The sequence below is a fragment of the Clinocottus analis genome, unplaced genomic scaffold (genome assembly GCF_023055335.1).
Source record: "Clinocottus analis isolate CAN_PGR_092001 unplaced genomic scaffold, fCliAna1.0.p SCAF_7, whole genome shotgun sequence".
NCBI lineage: Eukaryota > Metazoa > Chordata > Actinopteri > Perciformes > Cottidae > Clinocottus > Clinocottus analis.
Genome location: NW_027176229.1, coordinates 20,941,446 through 20,953,938, shown reverse-complemented (window position 1 = coordinate 20,953,938; position 12,493 = coordinate 20,941,446). Strand labels below are relative to the sequence as shown.

Here is a 12,493-nt window from a genome sequence, read left to right as displayed (position 1 = left end):
TTCACCACTATGAATTTATTACACATTCAGTCTTTTATGTTGGAATACTCTAATGTATGCAAACGTTGTAAATAAAACTATATATTTTTGTGAGCTTATGCAATGAACTTATCCTGCACATTTTCATTTTTCTGACTTCTTTTTTTTTTTTTTACCTCATTTTAACACTTTACACATCTCTGCACCAAAAGCATAGTCAGTAAAAAGGTGGCTCTTAAGCATCATTTGTTGGATCATCATCATCTTTAATACCAAATTCCACTCATCTTTAGATGTTAATATCCCAGTGTTTGCAGCAAAGACTGCAGGTAAAGAAAATGTATCATATCCTTGTTGTTTTTTGTTATGCCATGTCACCTTTTTGTTATTATCAGGATGACGACGAAGGCACCCACTTCAGGAAACTAATTATGTGTGACTCTTCGTAACAGAAAAAGTGTTGTGTTGTACTGTGTGTCTTGTTGCATATTCACTTTGGTTTGCAAAAGTGAATTAATAAAGTGGAGGACACGAAAGCAACCTTTCATTGTTGTTGTCGAAGTAAACGTCGTCGCAGCTTGAAGGGTATCACTGAAAGCTCGTGGGGATGCAATTCGTTATTTTGTAACGCAGCAAACACGGCCACAACCTCACAGAAAAGACCGGGAGAGACCCGTCTTCACCATTACGGCAGCTGCCAATGGAGAGAGGAGAGAGAGAGAGAGAGAGAGAGAGAGAGAGAGAGAGAGAGAGAGAGAGAGAGAGAGAGAGAGAGAGAGAGAGAGAGCATCCTCTGCGCCCGGACGTCGGCTGCTCAGACTCTCCAAGAAGGCTGCGCGATGGAGACAGGACGGAACCGTCGGAGTGTTTCCCGGAGGGAAGGGACGCGCCTCTACCTGGCGGCTCCCCTGAGTGTCCCGTTGCCGGCGGCGAATATCTGAAGCAGGGGAGAAAAAAATGAGGTTTTTGTTCCCGTTTCGTCGACGCCTGGGGATTTATGGAGCATCACAGTAACGACCGGCGGATGTGACGGTTTGGACAACGTTATGTCTGCGTGAACTATACTCCTTTTTTCTTCTTCTCTGTGTCCTTATCTCTCTCCAATTCCCCTCGTTCGGACGTGTTTTCTCTCCCCACCAAAAAAATGTTGAATTCAGCGCTCCCTCGACGCGAGGGATATTCGCGGCACGTCGCCATGCTGTCGGACATGAAGACGCGCGGCGCAGGAACCTGTGGACAGCATGATACGATATTTTGACACAATTTTTGTTGTTGGTGTTACACGCTCCATTGCGCATGCCCAGCGGTGTGGACACGGAACGCTGCCCGACGCACGCCTCGCTCCGTCCTGGCCGTGATGGAGGAGCGAAAGTGAAGTGGGGAGCGGAGGACCAAATGCAAAATGCGCTGGCAGAGTGGCGGCCAAAGGGCGACCAAAGGGTTTGACTTTGGATCCTAGGTGAACTGAGCTCGTGCCCGTAAACCGAAGAATGTCGGGCTCGCCCTCCGGGGCAGAGGCTGAAGGGGTCGTGGTCTCCAAAGTGAAAGTGAAGAAGGAGATCAAGACAATCGTGAAGAATTTGGAAACCATCCTGGGAGACCTCAAGGATGTAGCCAAAGAGCTCAAAGAGGTAAATAAACAGGGGGAGGGGGGCACACTTCGCCATGTGCTGGGGGTCAATCTCGACATCGGTGTGTGTGTGTGTGTGTGTGTGTGTGTGTGTGTGTGTGCGTGTGTGTGTGTGTGTGTGTAAGAAAGAGAGCGCGAGAGAGAGAGGCCTGCTGGAAGAAGAGGCTGCACGTTCACACACGCCCACTTGTGTGTGGTCATCATCTCCAACATGAGAAGACATGTGGCACGACAGGTTGATCACTATTAATATTTAATGGGCAAGTTGGTTGAACCAGGAAGAGGCTTTTTGCATCGCATTTCATCATCCTAATGCTGACAAATAATAGAGCAGTTGGCTCAACTTCTCACTTCACGTCGCTCTCTCTCCGTGTCTCTGTCTCGTGGCGGTGGCTCTCTTGTCCTTCATCTCTCTGTCTTTCTTTCTCTCCTCCTCTTTCATCGCGCCCTCATCACAGTCACTCGTGTCCTCTCCCTCTCCCCTCCCTCCACAGAATCCCAAAAGATCAAAACTCTCGCGGCTGTCCGATTCAACATTCAAAACCACCAGTGATGCAGAGAGCAAGGACGAAGAATTCAAGGGTTTTTTTTTTTTCATGAAGACAGAGACCAGAGACTATTCTTTAGTTGTATCTCTTAGAATCAGTGTTCCCTCCTTCGGCCCTCTCAGTCTCACCTGCCTTCATCTTCCCATCCATCCTTTCCTCTGTAGCGGCCTTCCACGCCGGGCCTGCGGTGCCGAACCTCTCGCCCTGACGTGACAGGCTGTCAGTATCGTGCACAGCCTCTGGTTCCTACATTATGGATGGGTAGTCGACACAGCCTATGTCCCCCTTCCGCCTCCCTGCTTCCCCGTCTCGCTCCGTCTTTGCAACTTGAGCTGCATTTATAGACACTTTCTTCCTCTGCTTTCCAGCAGTTGTACGGCGTCTCGGAGCAGGCGGCGCAGATAAACGAGAACAGGACGGCATTGTAATCTCTCTCTATTGGGATTTGTGTGTGTGTGTGTGTGTGTGTGTGTGTGTGTGTGTGTGTGTGTGTGAGATGTGCCCTCTTTCTTTTTCTTTTTTCCCTTCCTCTAAAATGTTGGCTTGCAGGAGACTGTGTGTAGAGAGGATCAGTTATTCTGACACGGCACCCACTAAACACATACCTCGAGGGGGTGTTACTACCAAAGCCAGTGTTCGGGGGGTATAATCCTATTAAAATGCAGATATCTGTTATAACTCACAGACAGAGCTGGAGCCCAGCCTGGCTCTGTGGAGGGACCCGGCCCAGATGCTGGGCACAGCCACAGAAAGCTGCCTGGCCTACAGCGGGATGCTGGTGTTACCTCTTATGATCCCTTTAAGACATGCGTAAAGAGTTGAGCCCCTTCACCCTCCCTCTCTGCCCTGGCCTTCTGTCTTTCCCTTCATCCATCCCTCTGTCCCCTTTTCTCTCTCTCTCTCTCTCTTTCATCATCTCCATCTCGGCCTCCTGCGATGCCAGTGTTTAGGACATTTTAAACCCCTCAGACGACGCACTGGGTGTACTCTCACTCGGAGATGAGCCTAACTGAATCGGAAAACGAGCATAAGCACGTTGTCGTAATTATTTTATGAATGCGGTAACTTTCTTTTTCTGCGAAGTTTTCATTTCACTGTGGCACAGTGAACTTGGTTGTCCTCAGCTCAATTTATGTTAGACCCCAGTTCTTGGCATCAACGCAATAATAACTGCACCAAAGGGAAAAGAGAAGCAGGAAGAAGGGGAACAAAACTCTGCTCCAATGGGAATGTTTTGGGGAGATGTCAGAAAAATGGCTGAGGAACAAACACGTTTTGTTATTGAACATCATTTATTAGTTTAGCGACTCGTCCGCCCTAAAATAATTGCTCTTCGGGGCAATATTTACACCATTTATGGGAGAGTAGCCACGTCCTCGGATGTTTGCAGGTGCTTGCCTTGAGTAAACAGAACGTGATCCGCTAACCAGAGCCGTTTGAAGAAGGCGAAGAGCAACGCTGTCTGTCACCCCTGAGTTGTCACATATTGACTTGTGGCAACATTGCATCAAATCCCGTTGAGCATCACATCACGCCAACAAGTGGATGTCTGTACAGTATGTATGTATAGCGTGCAGGGTTTTTATGTGTTCTCTCCATTTGTGCTATAACTTCCCCCCCCGCCCACCCATCTCGCCCCGGTAACGCTTGTCGCTCTGTGCCCTGCCAACAAACACAATTTGTGCTCCAACAGCTGTTTAATGTGTCCCCGAGCCGGCTGTGGGAAAACAAATTTCCTCTTGGAGGACAAAGGAAGCACCTTTTGGATCTAAATATCTACTGAGTACATAGTCCAGAGACATTTCTTTATATTTAGTTCTTCCAATTTCTCTGTAATACCATTGTGTTTATTGCCTCCGCCCATCTCTTTTTATAATAATGGTCTGCTGTGTACAGGTAAATATTCCTTTCCCCAGAGGATATTGTATTTGCTCACATTGCATTGCTTGCAGAGGGATTTCAGGTGATTATGCATATCTTCTTGTTTTGTTTGTGTGTGTGTGTGTGTGTGTGTGTGTGTGTGTGTGTGTGTGTGTGTGTGTGTGTGTGTGTGTGTGTGTGTGTGTGTGTAAAATGTATATTTTACGTCGAGGTTTGCTTTCTCGGAATGAATTCATGTCGGGATGAAAATAAGAAAATGTGACACCGTTGTTCTCATTTGCTCTCTTGCAACTTGCTCGCTCGCAGCAGAATGTTACCAGCGTTTGTTCAGATGCTTTGCCGACAAGAAACTTGACAATCTTCTTTGGTTTTTTTCCCGCGTCTGCCTCCGTTTCTGTCGGCTACGTTCCCTCCCGTGTTTGTCCGGCTTCCCTCTGCACTCGTGGGGCCGTTTTCATTCATTCCTCGCATTAGTTTTGCTTTATGAAGGATAGTTGTTGTGCCTCGGCTGTACACGGCCGCTGTTGTTCCCTCCCCCCGGCTCTGGTGGTGCATGGGATTGCCGTCCTATATCACTTAGTTCAGAGTCTGGCAGGCTCGTGGCCGGTCCCATAAATTGTGGTGTTACTTCTTTTCTCCCTCAGAGCGGTTGTCATGGAGAACCTCAATCTCATTTCACACTCATTTCTTAACACGTCGAAAACTGAGGAACCAATTTTGTCTCCAGATCTCTTTTTTCTCCTGTGTTTGAGTCGTAGTAGGAACCCCAAATTAACTCTAATACTTGTGTTTATTGTGTGTATTTGTTCTGCAAAGTCTTGGGGTAAAAATTGTATATTTGCAAAAAAAACACTTTTAAAATATATTTTGATCGTAACTATGAACTTTCAGCATAATATGAGCCAGATTCCCCCCCAAAAAGCCTTTTGGAGCGGTCAATAATACAACTTTTTGGAAAGATTAGGACCTAAAGAATCAGAATCTGCAACAAAAATCACAATAAAACAAAGTCCTGGTCTGTTAGGAAGAAGTTTCAGTCAAAAAACGGTGTTGTTCGGTTCAACAATGGAAAAATATTCAAAAAAGTCACACAAAAAAGTCAAAAGTCATTTTTATTGTCAATTCTCATGTGCAAATATACAAAAGATTAAAAGTACGTTTCTCTTCTGTCCAACCATAAAGCGAATAAGTGAATAATAATAATAAAGTGCAAAAAGGTTTACAAAATGTAAGAAAAAGTGAAGCATTTGTAAATATTATGTATTGTATGCCAAAAGACTGTCGGAATGGGGCATGCTGGGACTTAAAATGGTCGCGTGAGGATTTTCCTGCACGGTTTCCAAAAGGTTAAATCCGGAGTGTGTCTTTAGTATTTTTTTTTCCTCACACAATGAGAGGAAGACTTCTGCGTCGTCCTTCCTCCCGGCCTCCGTCTGTCTCAGTGACGTTTTCCCTTCTCCTTGTCACCAGGTCGTTCACGACATCGACACCCTGACCGGTGACCTGCAGCTGGAGGAGGACGGGCTCACCGACAGCTCCAAGACGGACACGCTCAACTCCAGCTCCAGCTCCACCACCACCACCACCACCGCCTCCAGCCTGGAGAAGATGAAGCTCTTCCCCGACGACTGCGTCTTCAAACCCCACTGCCTCGCCGAGCCGGTCCCCGTCAACCCTGTGGCGGTCCTGACCGTGCTCAAGAAACCCCACCCTCCCCTCCCGCCGCCCAGGCACACCCCGCCGAGGGCCGAGGACCACAACTTCAAGAATCTGCCTCACCCGACGTTCGTGTTGTCGGGAAACATCTCCAAGGCCGCGGGGTCGCTGATGAGGAACGGCGGGGTCTTCCCATTCAAACCGAACCGGGATTTGTTCTCCTCCATGCCGCGGTTCATTTCCAACGACGGCGGGATCTCCGAGTCGGGCCTCGTCCCCACGTTGCCCCGGCCCATGCCCCTCCTCCGCCACGAGAAGAACAAATGCCCCAAGGCCCCCGGCAGGGAGTCCCGCGAGAGGGAGCGCGTCCGCTTCAGCGAGACGGTCCAGTACCACGGCTACTGCCCGGACTGCGACCTCCAGTACGACGTCGACGACACGGAGCGACACTTCCAGGCCGAGCTGAACGACCTGAGGCTCAGCCCGCTGCATTGCTGCTCTTCCTCAGCCTCCGCCTCGCCTCCTCTCCTCCCCCACGAACTCATGTTGGAAAACGGCGGCCTCTCGGTCAGCCACAGTTTCCCGCCGACAGCAAACACACCTCCACCTTGTGTGCCTCCTCACCCGCCCTCCCTCAAGCCCCAGAAAACTATCCTACGCAAATCAACCACCACCACGGTTTGACGCAGAACACACACCTCCTCCTCCACCTCCTCCAGCCCTCCCTCCCTTGTTCTGTCGGACTTACAGCATTCTTGAATCATTCATATGATGTTTTCCTACTTTATGAGTGCTTTCTACTCCAATTGAACTTTGGATTATCCAAACAGAGAGAGAGGAGGAGTCGGGCAGAAGATGGATAAAGCCGGAGGTGAAAAGGCCAACGCCACGGGCGCTGAGACGTACGCGGTGAGATCGGGAAGAAGCGGTGAGTGCTCGCGCTCGCGCTCGCGTCTGGTGTGTTTGTCTGGACGAAAACGCGTCCGCTGGCACACACCCGTGAGTCCGTCTGCAATACCATTTATGTTTGTTTACGTCCTGCATATTCACGAGTGTAAATTATTCCGGTGGCGTGTGCGTGGGCCCGTGTGTGCAGAGCGCGATGCCTGCAGGCGGCGACGGGGAAAAATGCACAGGGACTTTAAACATTTAACGAAATACTGCTGACAACTCTGAAACTAAATCGTATCCGTGTCTGTCTGGGAGCTGCTAACGAGTCTCAAACTCAGGAAGTTCTTTCAGAGAGGGGCGCTCTAATTAATTCATGTCCTGCTGGATGAAACAAGAAAACCTGCTTCACTCACATTTCAGTCAAAGCCCTAAAGATCTCTCCCCCCACATACACACATATACGTCAATAAAAGCTATTTATAGGAAGCGCCGTTACGTTTCCAAGTCGCCGCAGACAGCCGGTGACATTCCTAACTCTCCGCCAGGCCTGGCAGAGAGGAACTGTTGGAGCACAGGCAAGTGGGTTCATCCTCCATCGCCTCTCGTCTCCTCCGAGTGGCGCCGCGCCGACGTGTCAGACCGGAGGAGCGGCCGAGGAGAGATGCGGCGTCGTGGGCCGGCGCGGCCTTTACGTGACAAAAACTGCCATTTTTGTTTGTTTTGTTTGCACAGCTCCATGGAAAACCTCTAAAGTATAAAAGGTCCTGCCCCTCATTGTCGTGTAGAGAGTCATGTGGAGCGACTCAGCTCCCACTTGTGTCGACCCCACACACACACACACTCACACACACACACACACACACTATCACTCACTGTGCTGTCTGACCACGTGAACTGTAAGCTAATCAACTCTGCTCCTGAGCGCAGAGGGAATCAGGCGGGCGAAATAAAGGCATGCGCTTTATTCCCCCCCCTCGTGGGAATATAAATCAACCGAAATATTCCCATCGCGGCCTGTATGTGGAGTCGTTATCCTCTGCTTTATTAGCTTTTATTAAGCGGCACGTTTAATGAAGCCTGTGTTCCCCGTGTCTCTGCACGCACATGTGCGTGTGTGTGTGTGTGTGTGGCTCTTATATTGTGTGTGTGCAAACAAAGTGTGCATGTGGTGAACATTTTAAAAGGAAAAGAAAAATAGGAAATCATTCTCAAATCGCATCTGTGGCTTCGTGGGCGTGCACGTCTTTGTGCGCGCATAGGTGTTTGTAAAAGCACATGCCGGCTCTGCAGACTCGGAGAGACAGCATACCCTGGAGTTGGATGAGAATAGTAGCGCTTTTTCCTCCCAGCGATGCCCTTAATTAGCCGGATTAGACTACAGGAGATAACAGTGCTGCCTCAGACAGCCTTTGTGCCGACATTAGCCTCGACAAAGCTCTGAGCTGCTGCTGCACATCTTCTTTTTTTCATGATAAACCGATAGCGAGAGAGATAGAGAGAAAGGGCAAGGTAACAAAAGTAAGTAACCACAAGGGGAAGACAGGTAAAGAGGCAGTTATGTGTGGTGTGTGTGTGTGTGTGTGTGGTGTGTGTGTGTGACCGTATACTGTGCGTGCTTAGGGTCCAGTGGGAGGCTGAGAAAATTCGAGTATGACACACGCTGATGAGTAAATGCAATGCACGACCTCGCTGGCCTCACTAATCTGACATCAGCATCTGTATTTGGGATCAGTAGATATTCAGCCACGAGTGTGTGTGTGTGTGTGTGTGTGTGTGTGCGTGTGTGAGTGTGTGTAAGGGGATTACGCATGTTGTTCCTCAAGATGATTGCTCACAGTGTAGAACATTTACTGTGTTCACCTTGTGTTAATGGATCCTAATGAGTCTGGCAGCAGCAGCTCCGTCACACACACACACACACACACACACACGCACACACACACAGAGAGCAGCGTGCCACATAATGGAGTGCAGCCAGTATCATCAATAAATGCAGCTCATGAGGGGCTTTTGTTACTCGCGCTGGCGAACACACTGTAACTACTCGACGCGGTGGATCGCCCGGTCAAGAAGAACGCGCTGAAACGCTGAAAAAAAAGACATCTGCACTTATTTTTCTTTTCTCTCCGTGCTTGTTCCTTTTTCTTTTCTTTTCTGATTGGTGGATTTGAGGCCTTGCCCTGTATTTTGGCAAAAGGATGTGAAACATACACCCCCTGCGCCACCTCTCTTTTATGCACATAAGCATATCGTTGTCCTTGAGATTTTTAGTACTTTTTCAAAGGTACCGGCACTCTGCTGAGTCTATTGAGTCCGATAGCTGGTGTGTGAGACTTTCTTCCTTTTGCTGACCACTCACCGCAACACAAAAGAGCGTTCTCATGTGCACAGGCTGCCACTTACAGATGAGAAGCAGCAGTTGTTTAACAAAACCTGAACAAAAAGTTGATGCACTTTCTGAGCCTCTCTGCAAGCGGCTGCTGTACAGACGTCCCTCTTCCCGCTCACAACAGAGACATTCATGACTTTTTTGATACTGACGCCGGGACATTGCTCTGGCTTTCTTTACGTATTTCGATACTTGGTGCTGCTGAGGTCATATTTTAGTCGCTACCCCCCCCCCAAAAAAAGCCCTCTATGTTTGTGATATTCGGTTTAAATCACGCTTTTAATCGTCCCCGTGTTCTTAAAGGACGCTGTTTGTACACATCTGTTTTGACCTGACACATACATCCGGTGTCATACATTCAACAGCCACCTCCTGTTTGTGGAGAGGTGGGAGGGGAGCTGAAGGACTCTAGCGTGCCGTTCGTGACACCCACAGCGAAGGGAAGTGGTGGAAATTTGCTGACCGGCCACTCGGGTTACAAACAAAGGGACTCGCCGCTCAATGCGTCCAGGCCTCGTTATCGGATCGTTCCTGTAACACAGAATCGAGCGCTCCTTCTGACCACGGGTGTAGGAGTTTTTCATCGGTTTTTTTGTGTGTGTGTGTGTGTGTGTGTGTTGTTGTTTTTTGCAACAGCGATCTGAGCTCCAGTGCTCCAGGCTTGAGGATGAAGTTGTAATGGGCAGGGAGGAGGTGGATCTACACCGCCTCCATCATGAGTCAGGGCTGACTCAACTGCACTGACCTACTCCCTACAGCTCACAGCTCTGGTTCATAGCCCACCTCTCTCTCTCTCTCTCTCTCTCTCTCCCTCTCTCTCTCTCTTTCTCTCCCCCTTTCGATGTGATGCCGCACTCCCACTCGGCAGCAGCTGTATGCATAATCTCTTCCTGCACATGCATCCCTATGTTCAAGTGGGCGGGTTTCTATCATGAGAAAGAAGAAGAAAAAAAAACACATATCTGACACTTTGTTCGGCAACACACCGCTGGGCGCAATTTCCATCTGAAATCCTTCTGCATCTTTCCGCGTCTCTCACCTTCGAACAGCAAAGCAAGCTTCGAGGAAGGAGACAAATCTACCCCCTGTGTGTGATGCATCTGCTGGAGAGATCGTTGCGTACAGTTGCGCCACCATTTCATAGTATACAATCTCACAGTCGCTCTCGAAGCCAAAGGGTTGGAGTGTTACTGTTCCGGGTTGTCAAAGGCAGACCTGTTACTCGTTAGGCGTTTCATTCCAACCGCCTTGTCTTCATTCCATTTCCCAACCCCGGCGGAGTGCAGCGTGCAATAAAACTCAACAAATGTGTCAGAGTGAGACACACATTTTGCCAGTGAATATTAATTAGCTGGTGTTTCTCCGTCTGATTGTTGGTGGTGGTGGTAGTCTGCCAGGAGACTGTCTATTTTCTCCTCCCCACTCCTGCACGACGCCATTCACCTCTCCATTTTTATTTATTCATTTTTTTTCTTCAGAAAAAAGACTCTTTCTCATTGAAAACAACACGTTGCGATGGGAGACATGGAACAAAAACGAGGGGCTAAATAATTGTAAAGGGGTTGCGCGCCAGAGGCATTGCATCTGTGATGGAGATCGGAGACGCAAAGTTCATCGGAAACACAAAATAAACATGACCCACATTGCCGAACATCAGAGCAGAAGAGCAAATCGGGTGCACGCTGAGCGTGCATACTGGCTCGTTTCGATGCTCCTTTATCTGTGACTCAGACGAAGTCATGATGTGGGAAAAGTGAGTGGGCACGCATGTTTGTGTGTGTCCTTGTCGAGCAATGTGTGCATACATTTTAATGCTAAAGAGATGGTCGGGCCTGGCGTTTCAATGTGCACGAGAGCGCAAAAAAAATAAAAGGTGCGCGTGCGAGTATACGTGCAGCCATGTGTGTGAGAAAGAGAGAGTCAAAGGGCCTGAGAGGGTTCAGTGCAACTTAGAGAGGAATCCGGAGTCGAAGGCAAACTTAATGCGAGGATTTCACGCTGCTTTGGAGATTGTTAAAAGTCGGAGGCATCAGCTGCACCTCACTCATGGAAGGTACACAATATCTCAACAACAGGATCCGATTTTGTTGTTGTTGTTGTTGTTGTTGCAAGAGCCACAGTGATCCAGATGGGGTCCTCGTGCTCATTCAAGCACTCCAAGACTTGACGAAGAAACGCTGGGGAGAAGAGAAAAGAAATGGCAGCTATTTAGAGAGCGGCACGAGGCTCGGCGTCGCTTTCTTTCTTCTCACAAAAAGGGGAGGCTTCTTAATCCAAAGAGGAAATTGTGCAAGACGCTTCAGTCCTATTAACTTTTGATGACTTGTGTGTGTGTGTGTGCGTGGGTAACAATACCTAGGCTGTATATTCATTTTGGCTGTGTGAAAAGAGGCCGTCGCTGCTGTGGCTGTTCTGTCAAGTGGCTCTCCTTTGTGCAGTCAGATGTTCACACTAATGTGTTTCCTCTTTTTTTCTCTCCTCTGCAGGGCCCATCGAGGTACTTGAGATGCGAGTGGAAGCCGAGTTTCATGCCCCGATCGACCCCTCCGGTTGATCGGGGCGAGAGGAGCCAGAACTGAGGCCAAGCGTCAACCTTTCCTTTTCTTTTCTTCTGTTTTTTTTTTTTCAAACATATCGCACTATCGGCTCTCAATCACCAGGAGATCTTCAGAGTTTTTTTTTGAACAACTTGCAGGCACCGTTGTGCCCGGGGGGCTGCGATCCTGTGAAACTGGGGGAGGGTGGGGAGGAAGGGCATAGGAAGCGTACACACAGATTGATGAATTTATAGCTGCGGCGGTGATATTTTTGTAACGTAGAAAATAGATTAGAAAGCCGCTGAGAAGCCCCCCCTGTCATCAAGGGGTAAAGGCGGCGAGACGAGACGATGAGGTGCAAGACGGGGGTGAAATGATGTCAGCCAGTATTCGATCGATGTCTACACTGGTTTTTATTCTGCGCATACTCAGATGGAAATCAATAGCTCCACTCAAAACGATGGAATTTGCCTTTTAGGGATTGTAATTGTTTGCGTCTGGAGAGCCGGGGGCGGCTACCGCCCCGAGAGCAACAAAAAAAAACAACACTGCTGGACGGCCGACAAGGAGACAACGATACCGCGGACGCACGTGACCGCGCGCTCAATCAATGAAGACGTGGTCGCCGATTCTGTGTCCAGACAACAATGTGAACTGTACGACACAACCGGCGCCGCCGTGCCAGCTATGTTCTTTCTTTTTCTTTCTTTCACGACAACATGCAGAGATACAGTATCGTGCCATAGTTACAGCTTTAAAGGATTGTTGAAGTAATAATTTGCATCAAATTTTCTTTGTATACAAACATACAACAACGTGTTTAATATCTATCTATATATAAATATATATATACATATATATATATATTTCAGGCATTTTTCTACAGAGACTTTAACATTTAAAGAGATGATATTTTTGATATTGTTTTGAAAGGTGAAGCGAAAGCTGATATTCCCTCGAGATGTGTTTTTTTGGCAGGTCC

The 12,493-nt window shown here is 48.5% G+C and overlaps 1 protein-coding gene across 1 annotated transcript; it reads left to right on the top strand.

Moving 5' to 3' along the window:
• The first annotated feature begins 815 nt into the window (after positions 1 to 815).
• On the top strand, positions 816 to 12,493 carry prr16 (proline rich 16). The gene is made up of 3 exons (XM_068566224.1): positions 816 to 1,610; positions 5,509 to 6,622; positions 11,461 to 12,493. The coding sequence occupies exons 1-2, from the start codon at positions 1,470 to 1,472 to the stop codon at positions 6,376 to 6,378; spliced, it is 1,011 nt and encodes a 336-aa protein (XP_068422325.1). The 5' UTR covers positions 816 to 1,469; the 3' UTR covers positions 6,379 to 6,622; positions 11,461 to 12,493.